At 39.5% G+C, this 23,238-nt stretch overlaps 1 protein-coding gene across 8 annotated transcripts in view; it reads left to right on the top strand.

The window, feature by feature from the left end:
- Nucleotides 1-23,238, top strand: part of UBE3D (ubiquitin protein ligase E3D) — a 188,048-nt gene that overhangs the window by 43,736 nt on the left and 121,074 nt on the right. For 7 of the 8 annotated variants that reach the window (XR_011568393.1, XR_011568392.1, XM_070795779.1 and 4 more), the window contains one exon: nt 2,398-2,561. The exons of the other annotated variant lie outside the window; for it this stretch is intronic. Coding sequence is in view for 5 of the 7 variants with exons in the window: in XM_070795779.1 (XP_070651880.1) it covers nt 2,398-2,561 (164 nt within the window). In the remaining 2 variants the exon portion in view is untranslated. The remainder of the gene's footprint in view (nt 1-2,397; nt 2,562-23,238) is intronic. 8 annotated transcript variants of the gene reach the window in all.

Genomic DNA, 23,238 nt, shown 5'->3' with positions numbered 1-23,238 from the left:
ATCAGTTTTATTCAACCAGTAAACATATATTGAGCACTTCTTATTTGAAAGACATTGTCCTAGATGCTCAGGATAGAACAAAAATGCCTTCAAGGACCACACGCTAATACGGGAGCATGGTAGCTAAAAGGAGGGAGGGAATTGAAGTTGTTACCTCATACTGCTTTGTGACTGATGATCCATCACAGGGACTTCATGCTTCTCTAATTCCAGATAATTTTTATTCAAGGTTAAAATATTTTCTAAGTAAGGGTGACACTAAGTCATAGTCTGAAATCAGCTTTAATTTTCTTTTTTCCACCATTTTTTTTCCTTTGGCCCCACCTCGAGTCTTGCAGGATCTTAGTCCTCCAACCAGGGATCGTGCCCCTGCAGTGGAAGCAGAGAGTCCTAAGCACTGGACCGCCAGGGAATTCCCTCAATTTTCTTTTCATCTTTTCAAGTTGAAAATCAGGAATAGGAATTTTTTTAAACTTACTACTAGTGTATATTTAAGTTAAAATTTTTTTCATTCTTATAAAAGTAATACATTCTTGAAATACATTCTGACAACATGAAGAACATAAAAGAAGGGCTCCTTCCTTCCATTTTGTCCCCTCTTCTGCCCTGCTGTGTCATACCATCCAGAGGTAATCCTTAACAGTCCATTTTCACCCTGTTTATATGTAATACACCCACAAGTATTTGTAAAAATAACACAATGCTGTGATTAGCATCATTCTTCAACATGTGTACTTGACTCAACCATGTATCATGAGTCCTGTTTCTTGTTAGTGTAAATATGGACTCTTATTAATGATTAGAATTCCACTGTATGGCTGGTAAAGACAGTGCTTCAGGGAAAATCATCTTTGCATGTGTATTTTAGTCCGTTAGAAACAGATTTTTCTCATCACTCTTGGAACTTGTGTATTTTAAACTCTGATAATTATTGCCTCCAAAGAGTTGGACTAATTTATCTTTTACAAACCTCCTTTACCCTCTACAGACATTCTTGGTACCCCACCCCGGTCCCCTCTCCTTGGCTGGTCCCCCATTTCCCAGGGATGAGAGTTGCCTGCTCATGGCTCACAGCTGCCCTAGTTCAGAGACTTGTCCCATCTGGACAGATGAAGCCTGGCCTGGGGAGTTTCTTGTCCTCTCTCACCCCCACCCCTGTCCTGCTCAGCCTACTGCCTGTGACTTGACCCTGGGCTACAAAACTTGCCATCTCCTGTCTCAAAATGGGACTGATTCTGTGGGTGGGATTCAGGTTCCAGGGCTCCCTGTGAGATTAGGTTGAGTCCACATCACTGGCCAACTCCTTCCCCTGCCTTCTTCTCTTTCCCTTCCACCCTTTCTCCTGAGAGTAAATCCTCAACTAATCAACTGAATCCAAATCCAGAAGCAGTCTCCCACAAGCAGTGTGTGGGAAGACCTGCTCCAAACCCTTCTTCTGAGCTCGATGTTGTCAGTCTTTTTGTATTTGCCAATCTGATAAGTGAAAAGGAGTGGCACAAAAATTTTGTATTTCCTTACTAGTTAGAGTGACATTTTAATATATTTATTACTTATTTCTTCTGTTTAATTATTTTCTTATTCCTCACCTATATCTCTCTTGGTCTGTTTTTCCCACTTGCTGATTGCTGCTGCTGCTAAGTCGCTTCAGTCATGTCCAACTCTGTGCGACCCCATAGACAGCAGCCCACTAGGCTTCCCCGTCCCTGGGATTCTCCAGGCAAGAACACTGGAGTAGATTGCCATCTCCTTCTCCAATGCATGAAAGTGAAAAGTGAAAGTGAAGTCACTCAGTCGTGTCCAGCTCTTAGCGACTCCATGGACTGCATCCTACCAGGCTCCTCAGTCATTGCTAGGAGCTCTATAAATTGTGGATAATAACTTTGTGTTACATATTTTCTCCTAAGCAATTGTCTTTAGAAACTATGTTATCATCGGCTCTGTAAACATTGTACTTTTCAAGTCTTACCCTACTTCAAAGTTGCATACATGATTTTTCAATTTTTCTTTTTTTGGTGTTTTATAGTTTTATCTTCTTTTAAAATAGGTTTTTCTTTTTTTTTTTTTTTTTCTTTTTTGAGTGGTGGTATGAGATATGGATAGGATTTCCCTGGTGGCTCAGACAGTAAAGTGTCTGCCTACTATGCGGGAGACCCAGGTTCCATCCCTGGGTCAGGAAGGTCCTCTGGAGAAGGAAATAGCAACCCACTCCAGTACTCTTGCCTGGAGAATCCCATGGACAGAGGAGCCTGGTAGGCTACAGTCCAGGGGTCGAAAAGAGTTGGACACGACTAAGCGACTTCACTTACTCACTTACGAGATATGGATAGGGTGGAGATAATTCTTTTTTTTTTTTTTTTAAATACGCTTATGCTTAGACTTTTCTCTTCATTTCTTTAGCTATGGCTTTTAAACTCAGACAGTTTGGTGATTGAATCTTTGGGACAGTACACAAATATCAAAAAATTCCCTGTGTTGGAAGATGTATTGAAGCCCGATTCCAATTCTGCCTGCAATGCAGTCAAGGTCCTCTACCAGCCATGCATCAAAAGCCGGAATGCAGAGTAAGTCATGCTTTCGTATGCTCCCTCCACTTTGTGTTTTCCTTTCTGCTGCCATGTTAGTATTAAGAAATTAAGGAATTCAATGGGACTGTGCCACTTCCCTACTGGATGCTGCTAGCAATCATACTGCTACATATTGTGATCTCAAAATAGATTGGATCATTATAGATTATTTATGCTAATATGCAGAAAGCTTACTTTTACTGAAAATAATTGGCCCCCCCCCTTTTTTTTTGGTAATCTCAGCTGTCTGTGCATATGGCTGCAGTACTAAATCAGGCTTCGACAGCTATGAATATTTACTGATAAACGCTTTCCAGGCATTTGGGATACAGTCGTGAACAAAACGCAGTGCCGGTTTCCTAGGGTTGTCATTCTCATAGGGGGAAGGCAGACTGTAAACAAAACAGACAAAACATCAAAGACTGATAGAGCTCTTACTGTAAGTCAGGTGCTCATCTGAGGGCTCCTAGCTCATTCAAAGCCTAACAGTAATCCTGTGGGGTAGGTGCATGTATCAGTTCAGTCCAGTTGCTCAGTCACGTCCGACTCTTTGCAACCTAGTGGACTACAGCACGCCAGGCTTCCTTGTCCATCACTAACTCCTGGAGCTTGCTCAAACTCATGTCCATCAAGTCGGTGATGCCATCCAACCATCTCATCCCCTGTTGTCCCCTTCTCCTTCTGCCTTCAATCTTTCCCAGCATCAGGGTCTTTTCCAGTGAGTACACGTATCACCCTGTGTTAAAGACAAGGACACTGAGACACAGGCATTAAGTTACTCTAGTGAACTATAAAGCAAGTTAAGATAGTTGGGGAGAGGAGGTGTGGGTGTAGGAGGTTGGCATTTTATACTGAAAAGTCTTCCTCAGATAAAATGACATTTAAGTGGAAACCGTGAAGGCAGTGAGGGGAGTGAACCATCTCTGAGGAAGAGCATTCCTGGCAGAGGGAACAGAAAATGTTCTTATTTGAACAGATTGGAAGCTTATACTTGTCCTGTACTCGCTGATGGGTTTGATCAAATTTGTACTAAGAACAGAAAGATCCCAGTCTTCTGGGAAGTAAGTAAGAAATTCTTAAAAATTATTGCTTGTCTTTTCTTTGAATTATACAAGCAGTACAAGTCATAAAATATTCAAACAGTAGAGACTTACATAAAGTAAAATATGAAGGTTCTCCATCATGTCCCTCTTTAGAAGAAAAAAGTATGTTCTGTATTTTTCCACTTTGTTTTTTCTTTTTTGCATCTTAACGTAATTTGAATGATACATGTGTATTTTTTCACACTTACAACAACAACAACACTGTGTCTTGGAGATTCTTTCCATGTCAATGCTTGGCACTTTATGAAATGAATGTACTGTAAGTATTTAACCATATTTCTGTTGATAATATTATGTTTTTGCTGCTTTAAGTAGTATTGCGCTGTGTGTGTTGTACATTTGTTTTGTGATTATGTATAGTTTTTATGAGTTATTTCTAAAAGTAGAATTACCAAGTCAAAGAGTATGACTTTTAAAATTTTGATGGTAATATCAAATTATTTTGCAAAAAGGCATTGCAAGCTTGTCCTCCTACATAAAGTTTCTATAAATATCCTTTTCTCTATACCCACACCCAAGCTGCCACATAGATTTTATTTTTGCCCATCTGATGCCAGTCTAAATGAAACAGACAGTTGACTATCCTTGTGTTTTATTGAGACATGATCAGAGAATATGGCTTATGTATTTGATGCCTTGGGGACTTTGTTGAAGAATGTGTGTATGTGTGTATTTTTGTTGTTATTTAGAACTTCAGTTGTGTCCGACTCTTTTGCGACCCCATGGATTGTAGCGGGCTCCTCTGTCCATAAGATTTCCCAGGCAGGAATACTGGAGTGGGTTGCCATTTCCTTTTCCAGAGGATCTTCCTGACCCAGGGATGGAACCAGAGTTTCCTGCATTGCAAGCAGATTCTTTACCACTGAGCTAGCAGGGGAGCTGCACGCGTGTGTGGGCGCCCGTGTGTGTGTGTGTGTGTACCTTCATATGTTTAGGTTTATATAGTCAAGTTTATTACAACTTTTTAGTTCACCCTTTTTATTTATTTGAAATGTGGCTCTTTTGCGAAGGGCATGTTAAATCTCACTATGGTTATGGAAAAGTCGTTTTCTTCTGGTTTTGATGCCTTTTTCTGCATAACATGTTTTGAAGCTACGTAATTAGGTACGTAAAAGGTTTGTGCCGTAACAACTTGACTGATTGCATGTTTTATCAGTAAGATTTTTCTCTCCTTTCACTTGATACTCTTTTTCTTTAATTCTGGTTTGCCTGATGTTATTATCACTATATTTACTTCCTTTTTTAAAAAATTATTGATTTGTTATCTTGTTTTTCATTTGTTTCTTTTCAGCTGTCCAATGTTATCTTAGGTCTATATCTTGTAAACATATACCTGGTAAGCAGCATGTAGCTGGATATTTTAAAACTGCAGTGTGACAGTCTGTTTATTTTAATAGTGAACTTAATTCTTGTTTATTGTGATTACTGATGTAGTTGAACTTAGTCTGCTTTTACACTGGTGGCCTTCTCTGTGTCATTGCTTTCCTTTGATGATTTGAAAGTAAAAAATGTCTAAAAAAATTTCAAAAAAAATTTGAAAGTAAAAATGTTTTTTAGTGGTTAATGTTAAATTTTTATTACACATCCTTAAACTTGTTTTTAACATTGGTTATCAATACCTATATCTATTTAGTATCCATTCTCTTCACCAAAATAAGAAACTACTCTTAAAAAAAATTTTTTTTTGTATATTCTTTTCCATTAGGTTTATCACAGGGTATTGAATATAGTTCTCTGTGCTTTACAGTAGAACTTTGTTACCTGCTAATTACAAGCTCCCAGTTCTCCCCTCCCCGACTCTCTTTCTTAACAAGGCTTCACGTTCAGTCTCTCCCTCCTAAGATACTTTCTCTCCTTTGGTGAGATCATTTATGATTCTGAATTCTGATGATGGAGGTTGCTTCTCCTTTTTTTAAAATATTTTATCTATTTATTTGGCTGCGTCAGGTCTTCATCGTGGTGCTTAATTGCTCCATGCCATGTGGGATCCTAGTTCCTCAACCAGGGATGGAACCCATGTCCCCTGCAGGGCAAGGCAGACTCTTAAGCACTGGACCACCAGGGAAGTCCCATGGTTGTTTCTTCTTAAGGAAGTATCAAGCCAAAGCTCTACCCCATTTGCTTACTTCTCACTTGTACTCCTGCATAATGGCTATAAATGGCTTTATATTTTTATTGTATAAGTGTGTTACCATAAAGGAGAAGGCAGTGGCACCCCACTCCAGTACTCTTGCCTGGAAAATCCCATGGACGGAGGAGCTTGGTAGGCTGCAGTCCATGGGGTCGCTAAGAGTCGGACACGAAATGTGCAGGATTATTTGATGGTTTTAAAAATATTTACAAATAGCATTATATTGTATGTGTATTTTTGCAGTGTTTTTAAAGTCATGATTCTTTGTTCCAGTTGTTTGATTTGATAAGTCTAATACTTCTTTTAAACTTGGAATATAGTCAATCCTTGAATATCTGAAACTGGCTTATACCTCTTTTTGTCTCTTGGAAAACCTTAGGATTTTTCTCTTTATCTTTGGTTTCTAAGATTTCATTCAAAGGTCCAGATGTAAGTGTTTATTCAGAATTTTCTCTAATGTCATAAACTATTCCTGCCTTACAGATGCAGTGTTCCCTCAGTCTCTGTGAGAATAATAATTAAAGTCTTCTGTTTTTTTATTAACTCTTTTTCCTTGAATATTATTAACTTTTCTCTTTCTGAAAAGAGACCTTGTGTTTGGTAGGGGCTTCCCTGATAGCTCAGTTGGTAAAGAATCTGGAATTTAGAAAGATGGTAACAATAACCCTGTGTACGAGACAGCAAAAGAGACACTGATGTATAGATCAGTCTTATGGACTCTGTGGGAGAGGGAGAGGGTGGGGAGATGTGGGAGAATAGCACTGAAACATGTATAATATCATATATGAAACGAGTCGCCAGTCCAGGTTTGATGCACGATACTGGATGCTTTGGGGCTGGTGCACTGGGACGACCCAGAGGGAGGGTATGGGGAGGGAGGATGGAGGAGGGTTCAGGATGGGAAACACAGGTATACCTGTGGCAGATTCATTTCGATATTTGGCAAAACTAATAGAATATTGTAAAGTTTAAAAAAAAAAAAAAAAAGAATCTGCCTGCAATGTGGGAGACCCCGGTTTGATTCCTGGGTCGGGAAGATCCACTGGAGAAGAGATAGGCTACCCACTCCAGTATTCTTGGGTTTCCCTTGTGGCTCAGCTGGTAAAGAATCCACCTGCAATGTGGGAGACCTGGGTTCGATCCCTGGGTTGGGACAGTCCCCTGGAGAAGGGAAAGGCTATCCACTCCAGTATTCTGGCCTGGAGAATTCCATGGACTGTATATGTATAGTCCATGGGGTCGCAAACAGTCGGACACAACTGAGCGACTTTCGATTGTGTTTGGTACTACCTTTCATGGTGTTGCTTTTGCCAAATGTTTGATAATTTTACTGAAATTCCTGCACTAGGATGTAAACTCCAGGAGAGCCAGGACCTTGATTGTCTCACTCTTTACCCCATCTAGATGAGTGCTCGAAGAAGTGCTCCAAACATGCAGTCTATGTTTACATCTAATGCAACCCATGTGAAATGAATCACACGTGGTTTTCTGTTTGTCCTCGTATTTCATAATCACTCTTTTAGCTATTGATGACTGTCGGTTTTCATTACCTTAGCCTGCCTTTTTGGACTAGGGAACGAGAACTCAGGAGATCCTAGTCCGGATGTGCCCATTTTTGGATAACTTTTGACTATTATGAAGAAGGAAGTAGTTCAGATTTATGTTATGGTGGTACATCTTGACTTCATCGTGATGAAGACTTTTTGTACTGCCTTTCTTTGGGAGGGTTAAACAAGGACTCAGTGCACCTGTCTCATCATTTCATGTGTTCTAACTGGAAATGTAGTGACTATAGTCCATTGTATTCTGTTGTATTTATTAGTGGACTTAAAACTTCAATCTTGGGGATAAGTTGACATCCAATAAATGAGCTTATTACTTTAGTTTGCCTATTCTGTAGAAGTACATTTGTTGTGCTTTTCCTCTGGCTAGTTTGCCTCAATGCCAAAGGTGGGGAGGAAAGTTCACAGGTTGGTAAACATCCTGTGAATTATTTACTTTTATCTTTTAAGGACATTAGTATCTCTGTTGGGGCATGACTGAGTAAATTGTAGACTCCCTGGCATATTTTTGGCACTTGGGGTGGTATATTAACTATTTTAGTCAAATTGGCTAGAATTTTTTTCTAGTGGAAGTGTGGATTGCCAGATGGCAGTCTAAAAGAGGAAAATAGCAAATGTAACTATGGTTTTATTTCCTTGAGCACATATAAAAAAGTAGCATGTAATATTTTTAGAATGTTCTTTCTAGCAATAGACACACATGTCTCTTAACATTTTGAAGTCTATTTTTTTTTTTTTTTTTAATCTCTTTACCCCTGCCCACTCTCAGCCAGAGTTATCTTACAACTCACACTCCTTAGTTTGCATGTCAAAGTTTAGATCTGAAATACTAACTTTTTAGCTTTGGACTCTTAAGTTCACTTCTGCAGTTTAATTTTGTTAATTCATTATTTCACCTGTTACCTCCTATTCTTTAGATTGGGGGTAATTTTTTCCCTCAAGGGACATTTGGTAATGTCTGGGGTTATTTTTGGTTGTCACAACTGGAAGGACTAATGGCATCTAGAAGTAGGTGGCAGTGGGGTTGCTCTTAAATGTTCTGGAGCCCTTAAAACAAAGAATTATTTGGTCCCAAAATTCCAGTTGTGCCAAAGTTGAGAAATACTGTTCTTGATGATTTCCTGAAACCAGGCTGTGTCTACCTTTCCACTCTGGGTGTCACAGCCAGAACTTTTCTTGAAATGGTATTTAGTCCAGTGAATACAAGAAATTTTACTGTGGCGTTATAATAGAGCCAGGCAAGAGAAGCCCTTAGCATGTGTTTGTTGCTGTTACTGTGGGCCGTTACCCTGCTGCACGTTTCTAGGTAACGGTTACCACGGGGACCGTTAGTGGTCTTGCTCAGCCATTGGTTGGTGCCACAGTGGGCCCCTCCCCAAAGTAAGCCACTGTCAGTGAGTGACCCTTAGTGGTCCTGCTCAGCTATTGGTTGGTGCCACAGTGGGCCCCTCCTCCAAGCGACCAACTGTCACTGATTGACCGTTAGTGGGGCTTTCAGCCAATGGCTGGTGGAATGGTGGTCCTCAGGTGGAAAGTGAGGTAAGAGGTGGATCCTGGCTTTCTCCACAGGGCCCTCTTGCTTACCCAGCCTCTGGCCAGTCAGTGAGCTGGCGTGTCCAGGGAACAGGCTGGGAGCTGTGTCTTGTAAGACTCCAGAGCCCTCACCAAAGCTGCCCCATTGGCCTTGGCCCCGCAGTGAACGTCTCCCCCGTCCCTGTCTCTGCAGCATAACGGCAATGGCCGTCTGCATGGAACACAGTCTTTCTCTTTCTCCCCATCCCCAGTTTGCGCAGCCTGAGGGCCAGTTGGGTTGGGCCAGGCCAGTTGGCCTGGCTCCCTCAGCGATGACAATGGGCGAGGTCTAGGGCCCTGGTTCTGAGGGAGCCGCCTGCCCCTGAGATCTGCGTCCCCTTAGCCAGGACTGGACCTCCGAGGGTGAAAGTTATTCCTTTGGTATACATTTACAGCAACATTGTTACCTGACTGTTGACCACAAGAACAAAGGACCTGACAAGTTTGCAACAACTAACCACACCCCTCCCTCACCTTTCCTCGAAAAGGGCTTTGCTGAAAGCTTTTGGGGAGTTTTAGATATTTTAAGGTAGAAGCCACCCGTCTCGTTGCATGGCCCTCAATAAACCTTTCAGTTTGCTCTAAACTGACGTTTTGATGTTGTTTGGCCTCACTGTGCGACTGGCCAGACTTACATTTCAGTAACATCATGAGTCCAAAATCTCTGTAATCCCACGTGTTTATTTTATTTTTCCACATGTTAACTTTGTTAGAATAAATAGGCTAAATGGTAAAATAGTGTAACTATTGTTATACTGATTTCTGTTTCTTTGGGGCAGACATGAAGAATAGATATATTTTTGTTAAACAGGAAGGATTTCACAGGTATCAGGTTCTTTGTTCTCATATTTGTAAGAGAATAGATCTTAGGGGAATGTAATCATTAAGAGAAAATAAAGACTTTTTAAAGCTAAGTTGAATTCTCTTTTGTATAAGTTATATGAGTCCTACTGTTGGTAGTGGTTCTTTCCACCTTTTCAAAAGATACAATATCTGACTTAGGCATCTGGAAAATTTGAACTGAGAACTGTTCTATTTTCTCCTGTTAATAGCATTTTCTTGCAAAAGATATTGAGGGTTGAAATGTTGATGTGTTGTATTCACCCCTAATGTTAGAGTTTAGAGGTTAAATTTTACAGACTAAGATTTCTCTCTGTTGGCTAAATTGGTAAATATTGGTTCTAAATTAGAAGTGTTATTTTTACCTTAAGATAGTTATCATTATTGCTTTTCCTAATGAAGTAAAGACACATATAAATCACACCCATATGCATTTCATATACATAAAATAGTATTACTAGTTGTTTATATTCGTGAAATGTGTCTTTATTCACGTTTTCTCCTTTATTTCAGAAGGAAATTTGAAATTCTGCTTAATTTTTCTTTCTTGTGGTAAAAATCACATTAAATTTACCATCTTAATCCTTTTTAAGTGTACAGTTTAGAAATGTTAAGTGCAGTTGCCCTTTGAACAACATAGGGGTTAGGGACACCAACTGTGCAGTAAAAAATCCACTTGTAATTTATAATCAGGTGTCTGTGTTTGTGGAGAAGGCAATGGCACCCCACTCCAGTGTTCTTGCCTGGAGAATCCCAGGGACGGGGGAGCCTGGTGGGCTGTCATCTCTGGGGTCGCACAGAGTCGGACATGACTGAAGCGACTTAGCAGCAGTCTGTGTTTGAGGTTCCTCTGTATCTGCAGTCATGAATTCAACCAACCACGGATTGTATAGTACTGTAGTACTTAACTATTGGAAAAAATCTGCATATAGGAGGACCCACACAGTTCAAACTCTCATTGTTCAGGGGTCAGCTGTATATTCGCATCATTGTAAAACCCATCTCCAGGACTTTATTATCTTACAAATCTGAAACTATAATATTTTTCTGCTTCCCCTAGCCTGTGGTAATCACCATTCAATTTTCTGTTTTTATGGGTTTGCTTTAGTGTCCTAGGGCTGCCATAAGAGAATGCCACAGACTGTATGGTTTAAACAACAGAAATGGCTTTCCTTATAATTCTGGAGGCTAGACATCCAAGATCAAAGTGCCATTAGGATCAGTTTCTCTTCCTGGTTTCCAAGTGAATGGTCATCATCTTGCCTGTGTCCTCATATGTAGAGAGAGAAGGAGGGGGAGGGATGGATCTTGCATCACTTCCTTCTCTGATGAGGCCTCATTCTTTTGACCTCCTTTAATTTAAATACTTCCTTAAAGGCCCTATCTCCAGACACAGTCACATTGAGGGTTAGAGCTCTAACTTCATATTCAGCATACGAATTTTGGGGAAGCCACAGTTCAGTTGATCACATTGGCTACTTCAGATGCTTCATGTAAGTGGAATCATAATAGTATTTATCTTTTTGTAACTGGCTTAATTCACTTAGCGTTCCTCAAGCTTCATCCATGTTGTAGCATGTAACAAGATTGCTTTTCAAGGCTCAATACTATTCTGTTGTATGCATAGACCACTTTTTGTTTATCCATCCATTCCTTAATGGACATTTGGGTTGCTTCCACCTCTTGGATATTATGAATAGTTCTGCTATGAACTTGGGTGTGTAAATAACTGAGACCCTGCTTTCAGTATTTTGGATGGATACCCAGAAATGAGATTGTTGGATCATATAGTAGTTCTGTTATAATTTTTTGAGGAACCTCTGTAGTATTTTCCATGGTGGTTGCAGCATTTTATGCTCCCACCAGCAGTGTACAAGGGTTCTGATGTCTCCATATCTTCATCAGTATTGTCAATCTTGTTATCTTTTTTTTTTTTTTTTTTTAATAGTAGCCTTTCTAGTGGATATGAGGTATTATTGTGGTTTTGATTTTCATGTCTCTGATGATTGGCCTTCTTTTTATATACTTGTTGGCCATTTGTATATCTTCTTTGGAGAAGTGTTCAGGTTCTTTGCCCATTTTTTAATCTTTTTTTTTTTTTTTTTTTTGATATTTTGGTGTTGAATTGTAGAGTTCTTCATTTATTTTGATATTAACCCCTCTTCAGACATATGACCTGAAAATATTTTTTTTATTCTGTAGGTTGCCTTTTTACTCTGTTGATTGTATCTTTTGATGCACAAAAATTTTAAGTTTGATATAGTTCCATTTATCTAATTTTGCTTTCTTCGTCTGTGGTTTTGGTGTCGTATTTGACAAATCATTGCCAAATTCTCCTTAATTTTGAAGCTCTGTATCTAGTGTGATAGAGACTATCATTGCCTGAAATACTTTGGAGTTAAAATTAAGTGATTTTGTGTTTTAACTGAGTTTGTATTTTTTACTGATAAAAACATAGATATTAGTTGATGCTAATTTTCTGTTCAACAGAACATCCAAGTTTGTTACTTACTAATTGCGTAGCCTGCTAAAACACTACACATGAACTTATTTGGATAGTATGTGAATACAATGCTGGAATGAATAAATAAACGAGCAAGTGAATGAAGGAATTGATATGTGTCACCAGCCCCTTAAGAGCACTTTATCATACCATCTCAAGTGGACATCTTCTGCTTCCCCACATAGGAGTCATGTGATCATGTCAGCGCACCCCAGTTAGGGACACTGACTCTGCAGAGTAGGTGAAACCTACACTTCAGAAATGAATGTCAAGTCTTACCTTTTATAAGTAAGGAAACTGAGGAGCAGTAAGAGAAATGAGTACAATTAAGTTTGTTAGGCAGTGAGAAAGCCACAATTAAAGCCACATTATGATTCCAAATTCAGTGCTTTGTCATTACATTCTATAGTCCATCACCATAACATTTTAGGAGATGCAAAAATGTCACTCTAAATGTGTACTCTTTCTCAAGAACTGTTTTGTCCCTTGGTAGTTTAGAATATGTCAGCATTTTGATTACTCCTCAAAATACACTGCTTTCCCTACTATACTCAGTGAATATTTATGCATGTTAATATATAACTTCGGTAGCAAAAACTTCTGATTTATAATGTGTTCATATCTGATCTTATAGGTCAAAATTTAAGGTTACAAATGTAACTTTTTCAGATGTCCCTTGCCTTACCTTCTTAGGACAGGAAATCAATTGAAAGAAAGTTAATCCAAAAATATAGAAAAATAATTAGGTACCTCCAGGAAATATAAATGCTTCTCTGGAAAGGACTTTTTACACATTTTATCTTACCATATCATCACTAAGACTTACCCATCTAGAGACCACTCTTCATTATAAAGCAAGTTAAACACCCACTTTTTTGATCTATAATTGGAAAAATTCCTCTTCTGAGTGGACAGTGTTTTGTAAGGTGGCCTAAATTCAGGCTTGTTTTATTTGGAATTTGTGTATTATCTATGAATTTATTTATAATCATTAAAGAAGATACAGGAATACAGGAAATAAGGTAATAATTTATAATAAAAATGAACTTTTTTTACCTGGAGATTCTAACCAACCAGGTTTCCTATGAAAAGTAGTTCATCTCTTGGGATTTCTTTCTTAGGGGAAAATCTGGTTTCCTTCTTCTGGTGTAAGAACATGAGCCAGGTATTGTTCTGACCTTTGGAGGTAAGCAGGAGGTATGGGGTGACTGGGACTGGATAAAGGAAGGAAGGGGAATGTGTATATGAAATTGTTTCTTCACTTTTCTGTATTTTCTAATCATGTGTTAGGTTTTTTTTTTTTTTTTTTTTTAATCAAATCTGAGATAGTTATCTTAAACTTTCACATCTGAAGGGTTTTGAGTTTTTCTTTTTCCTCTTTTTTATTACCTCCTACTCTGTGCTCCACAGTAAGAACATAGCGATTTCTGCCATAGAGGAACTTGCAGTAAAGTTAAGGCAACATGGTAAACGTATCCCCTGCCTCAAATTCTTAAAAAAAAAAAAAGAAAACTGCATACATGTTGAGGGACAGGAAATAGTATTCACTAGCTGTATTAAAGAAAAATGGGGAAAAGTTAAGAAATGTTTTCCTCCACTCCACCCCTATCCCAGTAAAAGCTGAAAAGGGCTGGCTGGTGACTGTGGTGGGTCCTCGGGAGCTCAGTGGCTGCTGCTGCTGGGGGTCCTTTGCTCACAGAGGGGCTGGGGTGGAGGGGTGGTCATCTGCCCCCAGAGATGCTCCCATTTCCTTGCTTAGCCTGTTAGAGTCTCCTCAGAAGTTCTCATTTGAAGAAAAGATTCCACAGCTGGTACAAAAATGTTTGAGAACAGCTGTTCTTTGGGCTATGCATTTCTCCAGACCCTGCTTCACTAGATCATGCCTTAGAAAAGGGACCCTATTTTAATTGTTAGAATGGCCTTCCTTTTTGGGGACTGAAACCTACTTGCCAGAAACTCTCATCCAGAGCTACCAAAAATTAATCTGCTAATTTTTCAACATCACAACTGTTGTAATATTTTAGATCATCTGACCCTCATTCCTAGCTTTTCTCTCCTCCAAGCTAGACCTTCCCAGATGGAATGGTTTGAAGCTTTCCTTTCCTCGTGCAGTCTCTCTTTTCACTTGGTCCCCTTTCCTGTTACCATCTTGATTGCCCCTAAGATGTTGCCACAGCATCTTATCAGATTTACATAGACTGGGTGAAATGGGGAAAAGCTAGAGCTGGGAGTTTATTCTCTGTGGCTGTTTTAGGTAATTTTAGGTACAAAGAGGAACTAGACAGGAAAGACTGACTTTCAAGAATCCATTTGGATTTGGACATTAAAAGTTTCCAATGCACGGTGTTGAAAATGGTCATTTATTCAAGAAATACTACTGTGTTGTGTACTGCGAGGGCAATATTGAGCTAAAAGAGATCTGATGCCTTGCATGATAGACTTATTAGAGTCTAGTGGAAAATGCAAAGGTGTAACCTGATCAGTGCTATGAAAAAGATAAATGGTACTCTGAGAGAAAACTATAGGGAGACCAGGTTCAGATTCCATGAAGAATTCCATGAAGAATTGATGCTTAACTGCTGTCTATGTGAAGATTCTCTGGGCAGTGGGGAAAAGTCCATGAAAAAGGACCTGTGATGGGAGAGAGCACAGTGAGTCCAGGAGATAGGAAGAAGGCAGAGGTGGCTCTGCTGGAGAGAGAAACAGGGACAGGTAGGGAGGAGGCAGACCAACCCAGGATCCTGAAGGGCATTGTATAGAGTTTTATCTTTGTGTTTATCCTAATATCAATAAGAATTTTATCCACAGAGAAAGTGGTTTTAAGTTACCCTTCCAAGAATTTTCTGACAACCATCTAGAGAATAGTTGGATATGATAGATCAGATAGAAAGCTATGGCAGAAACTCAAAAGAAATGATGATAGTGGGTGATAGTAGGTAAGATAGAGTTGAGTTAGTAATGTTGCAGCACCTGGTGATTGATTGAATGTGGGAGATGAAGTTTACTGAGATAGATAACACTGGGAGAAGATTGTGACATTCAGTTTTACACATGTTGAATTTGAGGTACACTTGGTGTTGGAGAAGACTCTTGAGAGTCCCTTGGACTGCAAGGAGATCCAACCAGTCCATTCTAAAGGAGATCAGTCCTGGGTGTTCTTTGGAAGGAATGATGCTAAAGCTGAAACTCCAGTACTTTGGCCACCTGATGTGAAGAGTTGACTCATTGGAAAAGACTCTGATGCTGGGAGGGATTGGGGGCAGGAGGAGAAGGGGACGACAGAGGATGATATGGCTGGACGGCATCCCCGACTCGATGGACATGAGTTTGGGTGAACTCCGGGAGTTGGTGATGGACAGGGAGGCCTGGCGTGCTGCAATTCATGGGGTCGCAAAGAGTCGGACACGACTGAGCAACTGAACTGAACTGAACTGATTCATCATAGAGGAAACAGCACATAGAAAGTTAATATATAGACCTGGAGTTCAGATGAAAGGTTTGAGCTGGATTTGTAAATGGGTGAGTCACCTGCATATTGGTCATAATTGAAGCCAAGGGCATAGATGAGATTGTTTAGGAAGAGAAGATAGAAGGACTGAGCTATGAAAGACTACTGCATTTCTGGGCCAGATAAAGGAGAATGAGCCTGCAAAGGAGACAGAGGAGTGGCCAGAGAAGGAGAAAAGCTGAAAAGTGTTGTTTCATAGACGCTCATGGTGGAAAGTACTTTAAGAAGGTGAGAGTGGTCAGATGCGGTTCAGAGACCAGGTAAGATGTTGAATCGTAGATATACATCTGGGTTGGAATGTGTGAGCAGTGAGTGTGAGGTGATGAAACAAAGACTACTCGTGAGCAACTATTTCAAGGAGTTGGCTTTGAAGGGAAGGAGGAATAAGGGGATAGGGAGCTGACTGAAAGCAGGCAGGTTGGGGTCAGGCCCTCTTGAGCCTGTTTAAAAGCCAATAGATAGGATCCTGTTGAGAAGAAGAAATTGACTAGATAAGAGAAAGACGTTATGCCTGCTATGCTAAAATTCTGACAAGATGGGGATGGTACCCCAGGCTCAGATGTAGCCTCCAGCCTTAGAGGCAGGAATGGTTCTCTTTCTGTGATAGGAAGGAAGATGAAAACTGTGGAGGGTGGAACAGATTTGCATATTGGGTTTTGGAAAAATGAGAGAGACTCTTCTGATGGCCTCTGTTTTATTTGTAACATAGGAGTGATGAGGAACGGGCATGAGGGAAAGAGGTGGGGTCACAGACAGTGGAAGTAGAAGGAGAATGTTGTCGTTTAGTCACTAAGTCATATCTGACTCTTTGTGACCCCTTGGACTGTTGCCCACCAGGCTCTTCTGTCCATAGGATTTCCCAGACAAGAATGCTGGAGTAGGTTGACATTTCCTTCTCCAATGGAGGAGAACGGAGAAGATTAAAAATGGTCCTTTGGAGCAGATGAGGGTTTGGTAGGCATTGTTCATTGCCCATTTGAGTTTTGGGACCATGAATTCCTGGTGATATGAATCTTCCCCTCTGTGTGACTTTCTTCAACTTATCATCTACTCGAGAGTAAATTCCAAAGACAGAGTTAGGTTCACCAGCATTAAAGTCTATGCTAAGAGTATTGTGTTATTAGCAAAATATTAATATGACGGACCACAGAATGTACATGACCTGTTTAACAAAGATCAAGTGTTGGAAAGTGGCTGTAGCTTCCAATCATTCACTGAGACTTAGTTGTTGTAAAGAAGAAATTTACTTTTAATTATATATTTAAAGCTTCTAAAGTCTTATGTTAAAGACCACCAGATTATTGATGGGAAAAGAACTCTTAAAATATATTAAGGAAAACTGTATACTTTTAAATAGAGCTCTTGCATTATTTAAGTATATACTCTGAGTTAAATTGTCCTCAAGATTTTCCATAGGATTTTTGTAATCCTACTTTGTGAGGAAATGTATTGGCCTTGGGATGATAATAAGGAAAGAGGTATATATACCTCTTCACATCTGCCAAAGTTTTAGTTGACATTTATCATGTAAAGTGACAGCAGTGGTCCTGGTTGCTTCTGCTCTTATTCTAGGCATCTGGGGTGAAAAATGAACCTTGGATTCTAAAATCATCTGGAGTAGAGGGAAAATGTCAGTTTCAGGATCACTTGGGGCCTTTTTTTTTTTTAAATCCTGATGGCTGCAGGAGCCCTCTGGGTGCTTGCACCTATGTTGAAAACCAAGATAAATTGCACATTCCATTGTCAGCCTCCCTGTTGTTAAGGCCTGCTGCTGCCGTGACATCCACCCTACAGCAAGTGCTTGTCTCAGGACCCAGGCAGGGTTTCAGGCCGTGGGTCTCGGGCAGTACTGCTGGTCATGGAATGCCTTCCCACCACTGCACCAGGTTAACTGCCAGAACCCTCCTCTAGCCATTTTCTGTCCTGTCCTCGCACCTTATAGATCATTAGTGATTCCCCAGGTCAATGACGGAGAAGGCAATGGCACCCCATTCCAGTACTCTTGCCTGGAAACTCCCATGGACAGAGGAGCCTGGTGGGCTGCAATCCATGGGGTCGCAAAGAGTTGGACACGACTGAGCGACTTCACTTTCACTTTTCACTTTCATGCATTGGAGAAGGAAATGGCAACCCACTCCAGTGTTCTTGCCTGGAGAATGCTAGGGACGGGGGAGCCTGGTGGGCTCCTGTCTATGGGGTCGCACAGAGTCGGGCACAACTGAAGCTACTTAGCAGCAGCAGCAGGTAAATGAGGAAGCCATCATCCTTGAGAAATAAATTTCAGCATCATAGGATAAAACTCACATGTCCTCCGCTACCATCTCCAATTCCAGCCCCCTGACCCGACAATGAGTCACCACTGTAACCAGGTTGCTGTGTATTTTGCCAGACTATCTAAACATAGACATGTATGTATGTATGCCCTAGAAATACATGTGGAAATATTTTGTCTTCTCTTTTTTCTTATCATATAATATCTTTCTGCAATTTATTTTTTCTCTCAACATTATATATTCTCAGTGCATGTAGATACATATCATTTTTTTAAACTGCAGTCTGATATTCCATCTTGCAGATATTTTATGATTTCTTAAGACATTTATAACAATTATTTAAAATCTTTCCCTGATACAGTTCTGTAGTGAAGACTGTATTCATGCATCTTTATGCACTTCTGTAAGGATTTCTTTCAAGTGAATAGAACTGCAGTTGCTGCTCCTGGAATATATTTATTTTACATTTTTAAAAATAAACTTTTTATTGGAGTAGCCTTAGATTTATATGAAAGTTGCAAAGATAGTACAGATGGTTCTTGTGTACATAGCTTTCACCCATTTTCAGTTTCCCCTGATGTTATCTTAGGTTTCCATGGCACCTCTGTCAAAACTAGGAAACCAACATTGGTACATTGCTGTTAACTAAACTTTAGGCTTTATTTGGATTTCACCAGGTCTTCCACTAACATCTTCTTTCTATTCCAGGATCCAGTCCATGATATCACATTGCATTGATTTGTTGCATTTCCTTTGCCTCCTCTGGTCTGTATCAGCTCTGCAGACTTTCCCTATCTTTCATGACCATGACTGTTTAAAGAAGTACTGCTTAAGCATTTTCTAGAATGTCTCTTAGTTTGGGTTGTCTGATTTTTTTTCTCTTGCTTAGATTGAGGTTATAGATTTTGAAAAGAATACAGTTGTATCACATCATATCAGGGGGTACATGGAATCCACAGGCATCACTGACAGTGTTCACTTTGGTTACCTGGCTAAGGTAAGGCTGCCCAGTCTTCCTCACTGTGAACTGACTGTTTTTCCTTTTCCATGTTCTTTTCTTTGGGATTGAGTCACTAAATCTAGCCCACACTGAAAGAGGAGGGGGGACGATAAGCTTCACCCCCAGGAAGGGTGTACTATCTACATATATTATTTGAAATTTTCACTTAAGGAAGATTTGCGGTTTTTTCTTCTGTTTATTTATTTAGTTATTTTTATCTGGTGGACTCATATATTTTTATTTCATACCTTAGGTTATAAACCAACATTATGTTGTTTATTTATATTTTCATATTCATAGCAGTTTTATTTTTAATAGCCCTAAACTGGAAATAACTCAAATATCCATCAATAGATAAGTGAACAAACATACTGTAGTGCCATGCAGTGGAATACTACTGAGCATTTAAAAATGAATGACTTCCTAGTCTACACAACAACACGAATACTTCTTTTTCCTTGTGAATTATTTGTTTTTAACTGAATTAAAGTTGATTTATAATATTGTTAGTTTCAGGTGTACAACATAGTGATTCAGTATTTTTACATATTATACTCCATTTAAAGTTATTATTGGCTCTATTCCCTGTGTTATATAGTATGGTATTTATTTATTTGCTGTTTATTTATTTTGTTGCTGAGGTTGTTCCAGCTTTGGCCATTGGGAGTCCTTTTCAGCTGGCTCCTGTGTACTTTGACATGTCCTCAGACTTTTTAATTTTTGATCACTTTCTTACTTTCTGATACTGCAAAGTGCTGCAGACTCATCTCATATTTTCCCTGCTGCAACCCTTGGATTAGCTGTAAAAGAAGCCCTGGTTCTTTTTATTGAAAAATGGAATTGATCCTTACTGCTGGTATTTTACATTTTAATAGATAGTGCTCAGTTGTTCTCCCAGGGGCTATTCTTTTTGTCACTTTTACTTCTCATACCTGTTCCAATACTTTATAATATCAGGGTTATTCATTTTGGCCAATCTGATAGAATTGTATCTTTTTTAAGTGAGTGTTTCCCTGATTCTGTGGTTGAACATGTTTGTATATGTTTACTATCCATTTGAGTTTTTTCCATGAATAGCCTGTTCATCTTCCTTTGCCTGCCTAAGCTGATGTCTATGAGTCTGGGTGGTTTTGTGTGTGTCTTTGGTATTAGAAGTTCTTATAGATTGTGGATATTAATTATGTATCTGTTGAAAATATTTTTCCACCCTGTAACTTAATTTTAAACTTGATTTATGATGCCTTGTGAAACAGAAGTTTACATTTTGATCATATCTAAATTAAAATTATAATTGGAAGTCTTTCAGTATCACCCTTAAGGAGATCTTCTTTTGTGTAACACAGCCAATCATGCTTTTACTCAAATCATCTACTGAAACTGCTCATCTAAAGATCTCAAGTGGTCACCTGCTGAGCAAAAGTCATTTGCTTTATCTCAATCCTTAGCACTGAACAGTGTTCACCATTTCTTATTGGAAATGGTTGCCTTGGCATCCTCTTGTTTTCATTCTGACCTCTTTGACCTCTTCCCTATACTCCTTTGACCTCTTCTCATCTTCTCCTGCCACATCTGCTTTGTCTTATACTTTACTGACAGTGATCTCCCTAATGCCGTCTTCCCCTTTGCAAAGCTCATCTGCTCTCATGGTAGAAGCTAATTTCAGCTGAGTAAAACCTTTCATGTCTACATTCTCAGTCCTCCCTTTTACTTAAGTTCAGTGCTTACATCTCCTCTTGTCTAGACTGTCTCTGCCAGAGATCCCTCTGATCTCATATCTCAGATTGAATATGGCCAAGGTTAACTCGTTAGCACTAGCATTCCTGGGGAATCTATGCTCCCTCTTGTTTGTGCCTCTGTCAGTGGCCACATGACTTTCCTAGTCAGCCAGGCTCAAATCCTAAAGTTGGCCTTTGATTGTGTCCTGTTCCCCCAACACCTAACCACTTATAAAGTCACATCCATTCTACCTTCAAAACCTCCTTCATATCTATCCTTTCTTTTCTCTTTATAATTACTATCAACCTAATTCAAGACTGTCACTCTTCATGTGAAGTTTATAAATGTTTCTTCAACCTATTTAAACTCTCTATATCAGTCTATATTCTGCAGCCAGAGCTGGTCATGCCAATCACACCACTCCCTTGTTCTCTTTCACGTACCCAGTCTTCATCTCTTTGGATTAGTGTATGAGGTCTGCTACAGCCGACTCTTCTCTCAAACTAAATGGCTCAGATGGTAAAGTGTCTGTCTGCAATGCAAGAGACCTGGGTTCAATCCCTGGGTTGGGAAGATCCCCTGGAGAAGGAAACGGCAGCCCACTCCAGTACTCTTGCCTGGAAAATCCCATGGATGGAGAAGCCTGGTAGGCTACTGTCCACGGGGTCGCAAAGAGTCGGACACGACTGAGCGACTTCACTTTCACAGCCAACTCTAACCACCTCAGCCCTGTCTTCTCCTTGCCTGTCACATGTTCTGTGTTGTCCAGTTACAATGGAATTCTACAACTTCTCCAATATTTATTCATTTGTGCAGATCATATAAAGTTCAGTGTGTTTGTTGTTGTTTAGTCACTAAGTTGTATGTGGGCTCAGTCACTCAAGTTGGGTCTGACTCTCTTGTGACCCCATGGACTGTAGCCCACCAGGCTCCTCTGTCTTTGGGATTCTCCAGGCAAAAATAGTGGAGTGGGTTGCCATTTCCTTCTTCAGGATATCTTCCTGACCCAGGGATTGAACCTGTATTTCCTGCATTGGCAGGCAAATTCTTTACCAGTGAGCCACTTGGGAAGCCAAGTATGTTTGTTAAGATACGTAATTACCCATAGGACTCTAAACTTTCCATTTCAACCTATATACATATTATTTTTGTAATATTCCTATAAGAAAGGAATTTATATGGAAATTGATATCTTGTTTATAAGTATCATTGCATGGGTAAGGTCTTCATTAACAAACCTGTAAATATTTTTTCTCTTATTATCCATGGTTCATAAACTATTTTTACATCTTAGGAAATTATATAAAAAATACATAGAAACTTGTTCTAGGTCCTGTGAATTTGGGGATTTTTTAAAAAGTTTTATTTCCATAGCTTCTTTTTTTTCCCATCCTTTTTTCTCATTTTAGCTGCATACAATCATAATTCCTTGACGGGTGAAGTGGCTTAACCTTACTAATTTTATCACAGAGTTTGTTTCTAAATCAATAAGGCCAAGAGGGGAAGATTGGGAGGCGTAGCTGACATTTTATAGGCTATGTTGTTCCAGTTATCTCTGAAAAGGGTTTTGGACATAGTTAAGTTTTCTGAATAGAATTGCCTCTAAGTTCAAGTAAGATTTATATAGATACTGTACATTACATTCTGACTTTTCCTTGGGGTTAATATTTTTTGTGGTTTCTATGCATTAGGTACTCTTATTTTTTGCAAACTTGATATAAATCCCTTCCTATTTAAAGTGTTTAAGGATAAATATAGTTTTAATGATCTAATAATAATAATATTACCCTCACTGATTGAAATTTTATTATATGCCAGACTGGTCCTAAGCTTTTCAATACATTATATCATTGAATCTTCATATCATCTCTGTGTAGAAGTGCTATGCGTGCATGTTAAATCGCTTCAGTTGTGACCAACTCTTTATGACTCCGTGGACTGGAGCCCACCAGGCTCCTCTGTCCATGGAATTCTCCAGGCAAGAATACTGGAGTGGGTTGCCATTTCCTCCTCCAGGAGATCTTTCTTCCCAACCCAGGGATTGAACCCATGTCTCTTATGTCTCCTGCATTGGTAGGCAGGTTCTTTACCTCTAGCGCCACCTGGGAAGTCCTGAAGTACTATGGGTATCATTATTTATAGAAACCAAGGTTACTTGCCCAGTGAGGCACAGCCAAGATGTATTAGACTTAGGATTCAAAAACAGAGCTGTCTTGAAAACCTTTGACTGTGCCTGCCATGTATCCTTCTTATATCAATATTAACAGACCAGCATCTAAAAAAAAATAGTGGTGGAAATGGATTTATTTACTTAGCACTGCTTTTGAATTCTTTAAATTTATACCCTCAAGCCTTGTTTAAACCCATAAGTAAGAGTAACTAATTCACTCTTTTTATCTACCTAATAAAGCCTAAACCTGGCTACTGTCTTTAAACCTGATTTCAATACATACTCTTTTTTTCCCT

The sequence above is a fragment of the Bos indicus genome, chromosome 9 (genome assembly GCF_029378745.1).
Source record: "Bos indicus isolate NIAB-ARS_2022 breed Sahiwal x Tharparkar chromosome 9, NIAB-ARS_B.indTharparkar_mat_pri_1.0, whole genome shotgun sequence".
Taxonomy (NCBI): domain Eukaryota; kingdom Metazoa; phylum Chordata; class Mammalia; order Artiodactyla; family Bovidae; genus Bos; species Bos indicus.
The sequence above is the reverse complement of the archived record's forward strand: the minus strand, read 5'-3'. Positions and strand labels throughout refer to the sequence as shown.